Source organism: Arvicanthis niloticus, chromosome 6 (genome assembly GCF_011762505.2).
Source record: "Arvicanthis niloticus isolate mArvNil1 chromosome 6, mArvNil1.pat.X, whole genome shotgun sequence".
NCBI lineage: Eukaryota > Metazoa > Chordata > Mammalia > Rodentia > Muridae > Arvicanthis > Arvicanthis niloticus.
The window spans coordinates 104,972,713-104,990,037 of NC_047663.1; the positions used below are offsets into that span (position 1 = coordinate 104,972,713).

General features: G+C 40.4%; 1 protein-coding gene across 1 annotated transcript; it reads left to right on the forward strand.

Annotated features, from left to right (window-relative positions):
• Positions 1–2,409: 2,409 nt before the first annotated feature.
• Positions 2,410–14,002, forward strand: Il36rn (interleukin 36 receptor antagonist). Its single transcript, XM_034506973.2, has 4 exons — positions 2,410–2,677; positions 11,543–11,628; positions 12,782–12,909; positions 13,120–14,002. The coding sequence occupies exons 1-4, from the start codon at positions 2,646–2,648 to the stop codon at positions 13,342–13,344; spliced, it is 471 nt and encodes a 156-aa protein (XP_034362864.1). The 5' UTR covers positions 2,410–2,645; the 3' UTR covers positions 13,345–14,002.
• The last annotated feature ends 3,323 nt before the right edge of the window (positions 14,003–17,325 follow it).

A 17,325-nucleotide genomic window follows, 5' to 3' on the forward strand; every position in this document is an offset into this window, starting at 1 on the left:
TCATTCTTGTCTTTTCCTCTAGCCAGATTTCACAAGTCAGAGAAATTATGCGTTACTTGTCTTTATGAAATTAGCGTATTACATTTAACATGAAGAGCTCCAGTTCCATTTTTCCTAAAGTAACACAATTTTATTATTGTTGATGGCAGAATAAGACTCCATAGGATGTATATGCCACATTTTCTTCATCCATTCACTCACTGATGAGCATCTAGGCTGATTCTATAGCTTGGATATTATGAATAGTGTAGAGATGAACACCAGCATACGTTTCAGTGGAGTTACTGAACCATCGGCATATACAGAGACCTAATGCAAATTAATCAGTCACTCAAACCAAGGGATATTTCTGGAGCTATCTAACTGTTAGTGAAGTCGTTGTACCAGAAAAGATCCAAACCTCATACATCACTTTTATTTTATGTGTGAAGACTTTGTTAATAAAGGTTGTGTACATCCCTCCACTCATTCTGGCTTGTATGGCTCTTTACATTTCACAGCTCAATTCACAGTAGCAAAGCTGGAAGAAACACCTCTGCTTGCACATCCCAGCAAGCTTGCTACATCCTTGCAGGCCAGTCACACACAGAGTCATCATTCTGTCTCAAGAAGAAGGTAGAGATAGCTGCATCAGGGCCTCATGGCCCTGTTCACTAGACACTTGGGCATAATTCACATGATGCAAGAAGTCAGGGAAGGTGTCCTGGGTAGATGATATTTTGCCCAGTTAAAAAAATGTTTAACTTTATATTTTTAAGAATTTTATACATGAGTACTGTATTTACATCATGTCTAGTCTTGCTCCTCCTGTAACTACTCCTATATACCTTCCGTTTTATTTCAAAATCATGATTGTTTCTTCTATAACTATTACTGTTACACACATGTGAGTGCATGCACTAGCACATGCGCACACGCACGTGCGCGCGCACACACACACACACACACACACACGATACTTAGTCTGTTTAGTGTTGTTTGTTTGTACATGTATTCAGAGCTGCCCATTTGGGACTGAATAACTTATTAGGGAACTCATCCCTGGAGAAAATGAATTCTCCATTTTTCAGCATCCTTGGCTGTCTATAGTTCTTCATCTAGTAGTAGGTCCTTGTGAATTTCCTCATCCACAATGGCATGTCAACTGGTGTAGTTACTGTGTATGTCTTGCTTAGGCAACCACATCACTTGAGGTTTTTTTTTAGTACAGTATTCCTGTCATGTCTAGAAGACACTAGCTCACAGCAGGTGTCCTGACTGTCTGGCTTTTTTAATAACAAAATATTCTTCTCTGACAGATAAGAACAATCTTGCTTAAAACTCTACTTTGCCTATAGGCTGCTTCTTCCTAAAACTCTGTTCTGTTTTTGCAAATATTATAGTGTTGCTTCTACTTAGTCAACTAATAGTCCATCTGACAATTTTGCACATGACAGCTTCTACATTCAGTCTTCTTTCCTGAAAGACATTTGCCACAGTAACAATCAGTAGTTTGCAGGAGGATTCAAAATTTAAACATTTTTGTTATGCACTGATGCTTATGTTTAATTCTGTTAGTTTGTAGGGGTATTGAAAACATATTAATTATTTTATATGATTACAAATTGTTTTACTAACCAAGTATTTAAGACAGGCAAAGTATAGAATTGTAGCAGTTTGTCACACATAATGTTCTATAGCAATAGCAAGCAAACAAACAAGCCCAGCTACAGGAAGGACCAATACAATGAGAAGTGGATGAGTATACATGAATTTTGCTAGGGTTATACTCTATAGAAGACTATAGAACTATGCAGACTTATAATGTCATTATCATGTTTGGTATAGGAAGAGATTCTGCTAAGTTCCTACATAAAGATTGGGAGCGAAAATGTATAGTTTCTGTGGTGCTGTTGTATGGAAAGCTGCCTGTGGTTAAATACATTCAAAGGAAAAGGTGTTGACACTGTTTTTTTTCCTATGCATCCAAAGGCAGGTAAGCATGCATATTTTCCTTTATTGCTTGTCTGGATTTTCTGGTTTTTCTACAACTATTGCCTAAACATTCCTAAGCAGGTCTCTGCCTCCAACAGCTCCATAGGTCTGGCAAAAGCAGGAAGAAGGGACTGAAGGAAGGGAAGGAGAATGAGAGAGAAGAAAGAAGCTTGCTCTGGCTTTCTGGATCTACTTCCTGAAGCAGCTGAGTGTGCCTGGAGAGCTGTGAAGGCCAGAGGAAGTTCCTCCAAATCCTTGGAAGGTTGACTGTTGAAGCTTCCTTCATTAAGAGATAAGGTGAGAGCAACAGCAGGTGCTTTTGGAAGTTTGGGATGGTGTGAAACCATTCTGGGAAAACCTGCTCCTCCCTAGTGAGTTTCAGGCTCCTCCCTGGATCATTAGTGTATTTCATGTACTTAAAGGACCACAACATCTTGGAGAAGCAAGCAGACAACCACAGGCTCCTACCTGAAGAAAGGAGAGATCTGATGGATGCTTTGTGTGGTCTTTCCTGAATTTCAGATCCAGAATCTCTTGCTTCGCAGAGGCTGTTCACATACTGACAGGCTCTTAAGCCTACTTTCTACTCAGGCCTCAGATTTTCCAACCTTGTCTTTGCCTAAACTTTCCTGCTATTTATTTCAAACTAGAGTCTACATACTGCGGAGCTCATGATGGTCCTGAGTGGAGCACTATGCTTCCGGTGAGTATTTGGTCATCTGATTTGCTGGTGTCCTCAGAAAAGTGAGTTTCAGGTAGACAAGAGGGGCTGTTCTCTCATCTGGGCTATCACAGGTAGCTGGTAAGATGGGACCAATACTGCCCTTGGAGTACTTCTGGCCTTCTTCAGACTGAGGAAGAACCAAGCAGGATCCTGGCGGGTTCCTGATTCTAAGTGTGTGAGATAAGGGATGGGGCAAGTAACTAGACAGTCTAGAGCTGCAGCCTGTCATCTTCCATGAGGCGAGCCCAGTGTCCCTTAAAGAGCTCCACTATTGCCTCCCATGATGGTGAACTGCCCTCAGCCCAGCCACTGTACTAATTCCTCCATGATCCTTGCTAGGGATAGGAATGACAGTCCCTCCCTGGTATACACTGAGCTCAGCATCTTACTGCAGATTTTACAGCAGCAGATAACAATGATCCTTACTCTCACTGAACTCAGGGTATAGCTTGTCAGCCCTCTGTATCTGTGGTTTCTACAGTTACAGATTCAACATACTAACTGAAAATATTAGAAAAAACTTGCATATGTGATGAGCATATACAGACCTCCTAGTTACTATTCCTTTAAATAACAACACAACTATTTATATAGTCTTTGAATGATGTTAGATATTACAGTAGTATAGAAGTGGTTAAAGTATTCCGGAGAATAGATATCGGTTAGAGGCAAATACTACAGCCATTTTATCTAATAGTTTTAGCCCCTGTGGGTTTTGGTATCTGCAGGGGTCCCAGAACCAATTCTTATGCTACCAAAGTCTTGGAGAATTTCCTGAAGTGTGTCCTCTGAGGCTCAGCTTCATGAGATGGTTTGTGAAATAGTGTTCTCTGAGTGAGTGAGGGTGTGGAATGATACCTCTTCATCATGTTTGCCTGGAAAGACGGCTCGATGGAAGATGAAAGAAGTTCATGTTAGAAGAATGTGACTTCCAGAATTCATATCCTCAGCATCCACATAAAAGACTGGTGGGTGTCTGAGGGCAGCCTCTAATCTCAGCACCTGGATGAAGAGTCAGGAGATCCCTGGGGCAAACTGACTAGACTAGTCAAATTGGCAAGCTCCGGGTCCAACAAGAGTTCCTGCCTCAGTAAATAAAGTGGTGCAGGGCTAAAAAAGACACCCAAGGCAGAGTTGTCACGTCCATGTACATGGTCAAACTTGTGGGCAGGCATACACATACACCAACACATATGTGAACATGAAGACACATATTCACACCACACACACACACACATACAGATGCAAAAAAAATGTTTGGCTAGACATCAAGACAATGCAGTTTTACACTGCAGAGGTCTATTGTAGAATGAAATTTTCATCTTACAGAATCTCAGAAAAATCAGCTGAGAAGTAACTTTAAAAAATAAAACTTTAAAGAAAGTCTTCAGGATAGAATATATGGCCAAGTGGACACAAACACGCTTTAAAGTGTTCGGTAGATTAGAAATAATGGAGTCGGCAGAACTGTGAGTGTGAGGCCAGCCTGGTCTACATAAGGAGTTTCAGGCCAGTCAAGACTACACAATGAGATCCTGTCTCAAAAACCAAACAAAACAAAACAAAAGGCTAAGCATCAGATGTTATTAGGAAGAGGCCTGGGTGGGTTTTTTTTTTGTTTGTTTGTTTTTTGTTTGTTTGTTTGTTTGTTTGTTTTTTGTTTTTTTTGTTTTTGTTTTTTTAACACATTGCTATGGTTTAGCAATGAAAAGAGTCACACTCAGAACAAGCAAGAATTTTGATTTTTCCAGCTCATCCCAAAATATTTCTGGTCAGATTTAGCACAGGTAAGACCTTCTTCTACTCACAGAGATTCCACAGGGGTTAAACATGTCCAAACAACTTTCAGGTCATCAAGTCAGGTTTAAGATAAGAAGCCTGGGAATGAAGGGAATGAAGGGTGGAGAAGTGGTGTCCTGGCTTTGAAGAGCCCAAGGCTCCAACTCGAAGAGTCCCAACAGAGCAGAGAGGAGATTGTCTGGGATGTAAAAGATTTAGTATGGGGAAAGAAAAGACCTCGAACACAGGAGAGGAAGAGGGGAGGCTCAGTCATCTTGCAGAGCTAGGACCAAAAGTTGCATGACTGTGTCTGTAACAGTAGAAATAGAGGGAGAAAAAATACCTGAGTTTTGGGGATCCTTCTAGAATCAAGGCAAGGTAGAATGCACATCTGTCCTGTCCAGCAAGGCATTAAACAGGGGTCTGGGGAGGTCACCTGAAAGAGGGTGGGGGGCGGGGAAAGACAGGCAAAGACTCAAAGAATGGCAATCTGTCTATATGCTGATCAAATCGCCATTTTTATTTTTTCACACAGGGGTTATATACACAAAAAGGCAGGATGTGGGGAAAGGGGATGATACAGGAACGAAGTGTTCAGGGGGAGTACAGGTATCTTCCAGAACAGAGTATCAGCTGGGTGAAGCTTCAGGGGACAGGTCATGTGACTCTGCCTATGATTCACTTGTCCTTATCTAAGTTGGTACTATCCACCAAGGCTACCTATCTACAAGGTCTATGATGACTTAGGCTTGGCAACTTTTCACCAAAGCTTCCTGTTTACAATATCTTATAGCTATCTGTTTCAGTGTTTTTCCACAGAGACCTGAGACTCTGTGTTAGCAGGCTGACTTTGGCCTATGGCTGATTTTAGGCCTTCAGTGTATAAGCAAAGCTGCCCCTGACATCTTCCACCTTCTCCAAGTATAAAGGGACCATGGCGATTCCAATATTGCAAAGGCGGGGATAGAGGCCTGACCTCCAGTAATTAAAGGGGACCTTGTAATGGCTCCAGTCCTCCTGTCATTGTTCAGTGAGGCATGAGGGCCATACCCATCCAGATGCCTTTTTCCTGGAGAAGGGATATTTTTGACATCGACCCCTATGCAGTCAGGCTTGTCCCTCAAGGAACCCAGAAAGATATCTTTAATTTGTATATTCCCTTGCAGTGCTTAGCCTCGAAGCCTAGGCAAGAATTTAGATTGCCAGTCAGAGAAGGTTCTGGGTGGCCCCTCATTGCTTGGTCTAGGGACAGGAGTCCCCTCTTTTAGGTTGAGTGGAGATATGTTTTAGGAACACTCTGGATAGAGTAACAACCTCATCTTGAGTCTTGTGGTCCTCCATAGCTAACTTATGATAATGTACCTGAATAGGTTTTGCTACCAAATTATCTATCTGTTGTTTCAAAAATTTAGTAAGCCTATTTAAGGCCCAGGGACCAAAAGAAATAAGTAGAAGTAACCCAATCAATGGTCCCAAAATGGAAGGAAGTAGGGTTGACAACCATGGAGAGGTTAAAAACCAATTCCTGTACCAGCTCTACTCTCTCTCTCTCTCTCTCTCTCTCTCTCTCTCTCTCTCTCTCTCTCTCTCTCTGGCCTTTTTCTGACATTTTTCATGCTTTCTTTAACCATCCCTGTCTTATCTATGTAAAAGCAACATTCTTCTTTAAGGGCTACACATAGTCTAGAGCTGTACACATCTTTTCTATTGTAAAAGACTAAATTAAGTTTATTAAAGTCCTTTGCAATTTTTGGAGATCACTTCAGACAGCAAAATGAGGAATTTCTTCAGATAGTGATGTCAATCTCTAGCTCCTGATGTCCTTGTCAATGGCCCATCAAAGGTCTAAGTAGAGTAAGCCTGGAGGCCAGCACCAGGATTAGAACTTGCAACAGCAAATACCATAGGTGATTCATTTTTACCAGGAAAGGAAAAAGAAGGAAATTCTCAGGGAGATTTTTCTTCCCTGGATGTCAATTGTTATTCATCTTATTTATAATTGGGCCTGGCTTTGTGGGGGTATCTATTTATTTCATTAATCTTTTTGGCAGCCATTTAGCTGTGCCTTCTTTGGTATCAAACAGCCATATCAGTCCTTGGCCCCATATGAGAACTGGGTTCGGGCCATTTCATTTAAAGGGTCCTTCCACATAACTGTGGAATAGTTTTTATTGGTTTCAGCATGCCAAAGGCAATCAGCAACAGATTTGCCATGAGCTTTTAGATTCAGAAAACTGAGAATAAACAAGGCATGATGGAGAATATTTCTGGGAGACTCCTTCTGGGGTATATAGCTCCCCCTCTTTTGTTTTAAAAGCCAGGGTTTTTTTTAGAGTTCTTAGTAAAACCAGGGCAGAAGCACAAGCAGCTGCTTTTCCCACACTCAGAGAGTCTATTCAGAGACACTATTTTATAGTAGACAGTGTCTACTCAGAGACACTATTTTAAAGTTCCACATTATCTGTTTTACACTACCTTGTCCTTGAGGATTACAAGGAATTCCAGTAACATGGGTAATATCAAATTGTCAACAAAATATCTCAAATGTCTGACTATAACAGTCAGTTTTGTTTATTTTAATATGATATGGAACACCAAGTATAAAAAGATAATATAGGCAATAACTAATTGTACTTTTGATTTTTTTTGTTAAAGTAATTGTAACTAGAAATCCTGATAAGGTGTCAAATCACATATACATATTTTAATTTTCTAAAATCAGAAATGAGTAACATCTACTTACCATAATTGATTAAATATAAGTACTCAAATATTAACACTATTATTAAAAAATTGAGGACACTAAAAACAAATTTTGTAATGTAACTTATATACTCTGAAAATATCAAATTGTTGTCTCAAGCTGTTATTATTAAACAGATTCACGAAGATGTACTATCTTGTGGTGCTGTTATATAGACAGATAGATGGCTTTTAAATCTTAATGATAATCTTATAAAAATTTTTAAAATTATATCTACATTATTAAGCTCGTTTATAACAAGACTGCTACTAGGCTTTTTTCTGATAGTCAAAACTGTAATAAAAATTGTGTCAGTCTCTCAAATAATATCAATTAATTGTTTTTTAGATAATAACCAGACTTTTTTCCACTTAGGGCACACTCTAGGAGGTTATAAAACGATTTGCCAAAGATCAATAAAAAGGGAACCAAGAATTTACTGTAGGTGTTAGGATAGAAAATAAAACATTGTCTGGGTTTATCTGCACAAATCTTCACTGATCACCCAGTTATAGTTCTAAACCCTCACTGAACCTGTGGAGCCACACAGGTAATGGATGTTTAACCACACAATCACTTCCAACAAATCTGTATATAAACATTCTTCATTATAAACCTTTATTTCAATTTAATTTTTGGTATAAACTTGTAACAAACTTTGCAATGTGTGATCATATATTTTAAAAAAATATGTGAATACTGAGGACAAAAGGATATGAGGGCAAATATAATGGAGAGATAAAACAGAACTCTTTGTCTTTTTCCACTTAGAATATAAAATAGAACTTTTTTCCTTTTCTCAAATAAAATAGAAGTTTTCTTTGTACTTTTTTCCTTAGATAGCTTTCATAGAAAACCCTCTACTCCTAATAATAAACTCCACAATAACTTTTTTTTAAGTGGCCTCAGACTTGTAGGCATAAGTCAGAGCCCAGCAGTTTTTTGCCGAGATAAAACAAAAGATGTTTACTTAATCTTTGGCTGTTTTTAGAATGAGGTGCTAAGTGCCAAAAAACTGCAGCTTTTGGTCTCAGGGATCACAAAAGGAAGATCAGCTACAGTGGCACAGTAATCTAGATAAACAAACTCTTATTATATAGTAACCCCAATGTAAAGAATAAAATTGTATGGCCAATTGTTTTTGTAGGGTCTGTAATCTATCTGACATACAAAGTTGTTATGGCATTTTTCTGGGGTCCAGGCAATCCAGTATGAGCTCTTAAATGTCTTATAAAGTTAAGGAAAAACACATGTTTCTTAAATTGAGCTGTATTTTTAAACTTTGAAAATTAGCAATATCTAGAAAAGGAACAATTTTAAGCAACTATAAATCATGAGCTATATACTGGCTATGAGTATACCAATTAAAAGCTTAATTTTTGCATTTTTTGTTTGTTTTTTTTGTTTTTTTTTTAAATTTTTTTAAATTTTTGCATTTTAAATAGTGGCTACAGCATGTAGTTCAATTATCTTTGTTGAAACAGGGGAAACTCAAGAGAGTAAATATGTAATCTAATTATGTATATTGTCCTTTCATTAAATGTGTTGTCTATTAAGACAGTAAGCATACTTTTTATGGGCTATATATATAAATCTATAAGGAATATAAAGGCATATATGGGGGGAAAACTGTAGTAAATTGATCATGTATTAACCAAATATCATTATTCTTTAATAACTGGTTATATTATTGTTTGGAATAAGGAATATTTCATTAAGTTCTTTTTCAAAATACCTTTGTGCTCTTAACCTATAATTTTGTATTAACAGTAACAGCTTTAGAAACAGGATGTTAGAACTTCTCTTGGAAATAAAGAAATATAAATCTATATTAATCATCTCTTTTTATCAAAGAACTGTTATAAGACAGCCAACAACTATTCAATCTATAAAATATATCTATCAATAATAGCTTTTTCTATTTTCTGTAAAATTATTTTTCTTTTAACAGCCAATTGTAGGAAGAAATTACGGTTTGTATCTCTCTTGAGAACATTAAACAGAGGTTTAAATTCTTTTGTGGAGAGCTTAAAATAAGATCCTAGCCAATTAGCATCTCCTAGAAACTTTTGAAAATGATTTAAAATAAGTAAACTATCTTTTCTTATTTGAATTTTTTGTGTCACAATTCATTTAGGAATATAGCCGATGTCTCAATTATTGAAAAGATATGGTCTTTGGATGTTTTCTGGAGCAACAAGCACTTTTTAAAATTTTAAAGCTCATTGTATGAGAGCAAAGATTTGTATTAAAATTCTTTTAGAGTAATCAATTAATAAACCAACTGTGTAACAGAAGAAGGTGTTCATCAGGGCTTTGTTTGATCTTGGATAAAACTCTTACTGAGATCTCTTTTATATATCGGTTTTTGAATGACTCTAACTCCAAACTACCAGGTTTAATCCAGCTTTTTGTTACCAAATTTATAAATTTGTAATCATACCCAATAATATACAACCAGGACATATAGAATATATATATATATATATATATATATATATATATATATATATATATATATCCAATTAAGAATAAGAATAAATGTACATCTAAACAAATTTTCTTACCATTTTAGCTGTAATTTAAGAGAAAAGCACCCTTTCACTTACTGGGAAAAACCACGATCAACTCCCTTACTACAGAAGCCAAAAAACTGCTGGCCTCCTTCCAAGAGCCGCTTATAAAAACAGTTAACTCTTCCCAAGGTTCTTTCTGCCCCTCTCCAGCCACAGAGCAGGGTGAATTATCAGTTTTTCTTGTGTAAATTGAGACTGCCTCCCAAGAAAGTTTCAAACTAAATCGAACAAGCAGTTTTAACCAGTTTTTCTTTTGAACAAGAAACATAGAACAACCAATCACTCAGACAACAAGACAAAGACAGACAATTGACACACATGGACAATATTGGTGCACCAATGACAGACAAACAGAGAAAATAGAACTGTGAATCTCCCCAATGAGAGCCAGAGACACCAGGGCATCCCCCATCGTCCCCTGCTCTCAGGAGGGCTCTGTAATAAGCATTTTGTTTTTCTTAGGCTAACATGCCAGAGAGCAGGCAACTTCTTTCACTTTCTCCCTTCCTCTCTCTCTCTCTCTCTCTCTCTCTCTCTCTCTCTCTCTCTCTCTCTCTCTCTCATTTTCAAGGTTTAACTTTTATCTCCTTTTTAGGAGGTATAACATTTTTTATGAATATTCACCTCTTGGGAAAACAGCACTAATGAAAGCAAAGAATTTTTAAAGATCCTTTTTTTCTTAACCCTAGTTCCCTGTGTTCTGAAGATAGGTTCTTGGAGCCTTGCCACAAAGAGTGACTGCTTAGAAAATGTTCGTCCCATGCTTTGTTTTTAACCCTAATTCTTTGTGCCCGTGGTGATTCACTTTTTGAGTGTCACGAGATGCCTGTCCTGGAGGGCCTTCTACCTCAAGGCCAACGCCACTCCAATCCTCCAAGGATTGTCCCACAGTTGGGTGGACTGTGGTATCCTTCTAAGTTGGGAGTGCTCTCAAGCAACTCTGGGGCAGGGGGGGATAACGTCTCTTGGGTGCTCCTTTGGGGAATCACTCTAAAACGTGCTCTGAAATTGGGTGTGCCTCCATGCACTCCAGGCAGCCACCCTCAATGCTCCCAAAAACCTGATAGGCCTACCTTCTCTGGGGGAGTTGGCAGACCCTCTTCTGCAATCTCCTCGAGCCACTGAATGCTGGGAGGCAGAACGTCTCATTTTCAAGCCCCACAACACTGGGTGCCAAAATGTCCTGTCCAGCAGGGCATTAAACAGGGGTCTGGGGAGGTCACCTGAAAGAGGGGAGGGGGGGCGGGGAAAGACAGGCAAAGACTCAAAGAATGGCAATCTGTCTATATGCTGATCAAATCGCCATTTTTATTTTTTCACACAGGGGTTATATACACAAAAAGGCAGGATGTGGGGAAAGGGGATGATACAAGAATGTAAGTGTTCAGGGGGAGTTCAGATATCTTCTAGAACAGAGTATCAGCTGGGTGAAGCTTCAGGGGACAGGTCATCGTGACTCCACCTATGATTCACTTGTCCTTATCTAAGTTGGTACTATCCACCAAGGCTACCTACCTATCTACAAGGTCTATGATGACTTAGGCTTGGCAACTTTTCACCAAAGCTTCCTGTTTACAATATCTTATAGCTATCTGTTTCAGTGTTTTTCCACAGAGACCTGAGACTTTGTGTTAGCAGGCTGACTTTGGCCTATGGCTGATTTTAGGCCTTCAGTGTATAAGCAAAGCTGCCCCCTGACACACATCCCTGTCTTTTATGGCGTCTTGTCTCTTCCTGATGTTTCAGAATGAAGGATTCAGCCTTGAAGGTACTGTATCTGCACAATAACCAGTTGCTGGCTGGCGGACTGCATGCAGGGAAGGTCATTAAAGGTTGGTATCTGTGAGTCCTGAATCTCTGTACTTTCTAGGGGTATGTGCTTAGAAGCTCTTAAATGGCTCTGTAAACCAATGGCAGGCCTGCAGGCTACAGAACCACCAAGTAAGATAGGGAGACATAAAACAGGCTTTAAACAAAGCAGAAACCCCAGTGAATCCTCTGTGTAGAGATGGAATATTTTCCAGGACAAATGACCTATGGTTCTATTATAGGTTTTTGAATATTCTGCCTCTATAGGAGCCAATACTGGGAAGAAGACTAAAACAGAACTTCATTCCTAAGTAGGTTGGCTCTACTCTTCCATTCTGCTCTCTAAAGATCTCACAGTGGTGAGATCTGGACAATAGGTACCACCCTCTGGCCTTCAGATTACTTTTGGTGCCCTCAGACTTTGGCAGGCCTTTCTACAACAGTGCATACATATTTACTTGGGCATCCTTATGAGGTATGAAAGCTATACATACCCCTTTGTTGCATTGTGTGTACATATTTGCATATGAGAACACTACATGAAGGTTTATCTGTATGTGAATGCATGCATAAGCTCATGTATATAAATATGTGTATAAGTATTGTGTGCATACAATATGCACATAAGCATTGTATTATGTGTGCCTATGAATGCGTATATATTTTGATTATGTATAATATGTATGGGAGTACATACATATGTGTGATTGTATCTATGTACATATGTGTATATTACACATATATGTATATGTGTGTGTATATATATATATATATATATATATATATATATAGTGTGTGTGTGTGTGTGTGTGTGTGTGTGTGTGTGTGTGTGTGTGTGGTGTGATGGGTGATATACAGTGAAGAGTGAAATCCTTTTCTGTTCACAGAAATCCCACAGGGGCTATATAACTCTAACAGGGCAAGATAATGTGCAGAAAAGAGGCCTGGGAGGCAAGAGAGTGGTGGGAGGGGTGGAATTGAGAGAACTTCTCAATGTTTGGCTCTAGAAAAGAGAGATTGAGTGGGAGATTGTACCTGTGTTCCTGTGCTTTGGTTTCTTGTCTGGGCCAAGTGGCAGGAGATTAGCCTTATCCGTGTGTTGAGAAGCAGTATGCCTACTCAGAGAGAGTGGACAGAAAGAGACCCAAGCTTCTGCTTCTTGCCTTTTTCCTCTAGGTGAGGAGATCAACGTTGTCCCAAATCGGTCACTGGATGCCAGTCTGTCCCCTGTCATCCTGGGTGTTCAAGGAGGAAGCCAGTGCCTGTCCTGTGGGACAGAGAAGGAGCCGATTCTAAAACTTGAGGTGAGTATCACTGCAGCATCTTTGTATTCTTGGTCTGAGCTAAGAGAGGCAGAGAACACCGGGGCTGCCACACAGTCTAAGTATCTTTGGATGCTGGTGAAGGCACTGCTGATCCAGCACTGCCTCCTCTCTAAGGCTCTTTCCCTTGCCCAGCTCAGCCCTTCCGTTTGCCCACTCCTGTGTCTCATCCTTCACTTCTCTTTTCTACAGCCAGTGAACATTATGGAGCTCTACCTCGGGACCAAGGAATCAAAGAGCTTCACCTTCTACCGGCGGGATATGGGTCTTACCTCCAGCTTTGAGTCAGCTGCCTACCCAGGCTGGTTCCTCTGCACCTCACCGGAAGCTGACCAGCCTGTCAGGCTCACTCAGATCCCTGAGGACCCCGCCTGGGATGCTCCCATCACAGACTTCTACTTTCAGCAATGTGACTAGGGCTGTGTGTTTCCCCCAAACTTCCTAAGCAGAGGCAGAGTAGGCGATGGTGGCGATGGTGGAGACAGAGGAGCTCCGTAGTGGGTGACTTACTCCTCTCCTTCCCTACAGGACCCCGCTTCCGACTTATAAGGCACACAGACACTCTCTTCTCCTGCGTCCCATTGCTGATAAATCTTCTGCTATTTGGAGCTGAATGTGTAGATCTTTTCCAATTAGATGATACTACCTCTGGTGTGGAATCCAATAGAAACCACAAAGGACCAACAAAGAGCAATATGAAAAGATTCTTGGGAGAGGGAGAGGTAGGAATGGTTCTTACATGGTAAGATCTGACACAGTACTTCAGAAGTCCTGCCATTCCCTACTGTTCGGGAGAAGGAGGGGTCACCACGACTTTCTCCAGCTGGCTGGGCCCTTTCCCTCAGTCTTGCTCCTGACATCGGCTGCCTCTCTCATCCTTGCCTTCATTCTCTGGCCCTGGACTGAGAGGGTGATGTCAGGATAAAGGACAGAAGATGGCCAGGCACACTGTCCTGGTTTGAAACCAGAGGTACAATAAAAATCTCTGTTTCTGGTCCCTACTCACATAAAAAGAAGCTTGTGAACCTTAAGTGGAAAGAGATTGCTAAGTAATGTATCTTGTAACTTCATCTTAATTAAAATATACTTATCTATATTATGTATTTTAAAAGGGGTCTGGAGTGTTTACATCAATTGTAGCCACGTCCAGTTGGGGGCAAGATAGGTGACTCTTTTTTTATGTGTGTCTATTACCTTTTGCATTATGAAGGTGGGTTATTTGCATAATCATAAAAAGGAATCAATATGGAGGGAAATGAAGCAGTCATAGTTTCTGGTCATTCTCACCATCTGCTGGAGTGAAATCCAAACTGAGCTCATCTGCTCTAAGTGGCTGGAGCGAGAGACAGATCTCAGAAAAGCTAGGAAGAATGTAAAGGATCTGTGCTAGAATCTCCTGGGTAAGGGGTTAACAGAAGAAATAAAGGAAAGAAGAAAGGACTGGAGGGAGGGAAGAAGAGAGGGAAAAGGGAAGGGGAGGGAAGGAAGAAGAAATGGGGGGAGGAAGAAGGAAGGGAAGGGAAGGAAAGGGGAAAGGCTATCTTTGCTTTAACCTGGAATAGTGACAACCCCTGGGATTCCAAGGAGTCACAGCCAACTTCCTAGGGGACTACTGTGCTGTTTTGAAAGTTTCCTCCTCAAATTCACATCCCTCCCAAATCTGCTATGATCTTACCTAGGCAGAGTCCTTACAGGTAAAGTGCTGGACTAAATCTCACTTGACCAATGTCCTTTGAAAATGAGGATGTAGACACAGAAGAGGCACAGGGGACAGGCCCATGTGAGACTGAGACAAAGGTTGAAGTGACTCGGCTGCCATCAGCCACAGAGGGCCACGAACTGTGTGGATCACCAGAAGCAAGAAAGAGTGGAGGAAGTGTTCCTTTTTAGGGCATCTAAGGGAGTTCCATTTTGCTGACACCTTGGCCTCAACCTTCTGGTCCCCTGCACTGTCACAGAATACATTTCCACTGTTGTAAGTTACTAAGTGTGCAGTAATTGGTGCTAGCAGCTGGAGGGACTGAATGAAGCTGCCAATGGTCTCTACTTCCTCATGTCCACTTCCTCTGATGCTCTACCAGATTTATCTCTGGGCTAGTGAAATATGGCAGAGGTGATAGCCGGCTACTATAGAGAGTGGATTATAAAAGACACTTTAGTGGCTTTGGGGGTCTTTCTCTTTACACTGGGGCAAGCCAGTTTCTATTCAGTAAGCAGCCCCTTAGAGAGATCATATGAGGGAAGTTAGTCTCCCATGGACAACAGCAGAATGTACGAACTCAGAAGCATGGCCAGCCCTGGAGCCATTGAAAGCCAGATGCTGTCTTGTTCGCAGTCTCATAAGAAACTAAAGCACAACTGTCCAACCAAGCTGCTCTGAGGCAAAGGTTGCTCCACAGAAACCCTGTGAACTGACCATGTTGCTTTTAGATTCTGCAGTAAGTTGATAAGCTGCAGTAAATAATATTCAACGAAAGAGAATTATGTGCAGTTACTTTATTATGATCAAAACTTTATTTCTCTGCTCTTCCCATTTTCCTTCTCAGAATCAACACCAGCCTTTCACTAACCCAAATCATACTTCACTCGTTAACTATTACCTGTTCCCATAAGGTCCGATTCCTCTTCGACCATCACTGAATCTCCCACCTGCACACCAGGATGTTCCTCATATTCCTACCTAAAATGCTGTGGGGCTACGAGTGAAAGCAAAAGGGGGTTCATTTCAGAGCCCCAAGTATTTAGCTGTAAAACTCACTTGTCGGGTGAGCTTGACCGGTTTACAGTTTGTAGAAGGACCAGCAAGGAGGTGGCCAGTACAGAAAGGGCAACCTCCGCTTGTCCTAGAATCTTCAATCCAGATACATCAGCAACAACTCCCTCAGCAACAGGCATTTCTACCACAGGCCTCTCAGTGATACTGAGGATGCAGACCCCAGGACATGGACCTCAGTTACCAGGCTGTGTTTCTGCACACCCCATTCACACTGTCTGTCTTTGAGTTAGCCTCATGATGCATTCCTATTTTGGGACACTGTACCCATCCCTTCCACCTACAGAAATCATTCACTTTTCTTTTTCTCTTTCTTTTTCTTTCTTTTTCTTTTTCTTTTTCTTTTTCTTTTTCTTTTTCTTTTTCTTTTTGAGACAGGGTTTCTCTGTATAGCCTTCGCTGTCCTGTAACTCACTTGGTAGACCAGGCTGGCCTCAAACTCAGAAATCTGCCTGCCTCTGCCTCCCAAGTGCTGGGATTAAAGGCGTGCGCCACCACCACCCGTCACCATTCACTTTTCAATGTCACCTTCTGTAAAAAGTATTTGAAAAGATGAGAGTATGATCATTTGCTATGACAATACTCTGTGCTTATCTCCCTGCAAAAAGTTGGCTTAGGGTTTCTGGCAAGCATCTGACCTTAAGGCTGGATCTGCACCAACATGTTTTTAGGCACCTAGCATACTACTTCTCAAATTTTTGCAACATGATTTGTATAGAATGTGGAAACTCACAATTCTGGGGCCTTCTTTCCCTTTCCTCTACACACACACACACCTTTGTAAAAGAGTAGTTTGAAACCCACCTCATCCTTTGTAGGGTGACAGAATTTAAAAATACTTTAGCCTAAATAAGCTCTCACTTCCAAATCCAAAGTGAAAGAAGAAACAGGTTTATTTTGTTGTTGTTGTTGTTGTTGTTGTAATGGTCACTGTAGAGGGATACAGTATGGCCTAAGAGAGTCTGGCATCATGACTGTTCAAGTGAAAACTTGCTGTTTTAGATTTCTGTAATTTTACCAGCCACAGACCTGGGCCTATATTTTTAGGAAGGAAATGCCCACAGCAGATAGGATCTTGTCAATTGCAGACACTGAAGATCAGAAATGTTTCAAGATCAGGTCATGAAGGAAGAGGTAAAGGAGCTGATGGCCTTTATCCTGAAAAAGCAAAATACAGCCAACCTCATGCTTAAAACATTCAACGATCTGTAGGCATTTGCCTTTTTATAATTATATGTCAACTGGGTATAAGTTATCTGGAGAATATTTTTGTCTAAATTATCTCCCAAATCTTAACCATAAAAATGATGAACTCCATTTGTGTTTCTCTCAGGGGCTATAAAAAACCCTGATCTTGGAGTTGTTGGGGGAAAACCTAACCTTTGAAGATGCCATACCATACATTTGGCCACTTGGAGAAAGTGTCTGATGTCATGTCTAAAGGATTACTCTGATGCTGTTGTATCTCACATGCCCTTGGCTTATAGCTAAGTATGACCCCAGCAAACTATAAAGCTCCTTGGCAACAGAGATGGTACTCTATTTGTCTTTGACACAGAAGTACACTTTACTGATTGCCTCACAGGACATCTCACACTTTGGTACTTTCAACAGAGGTATGCAAA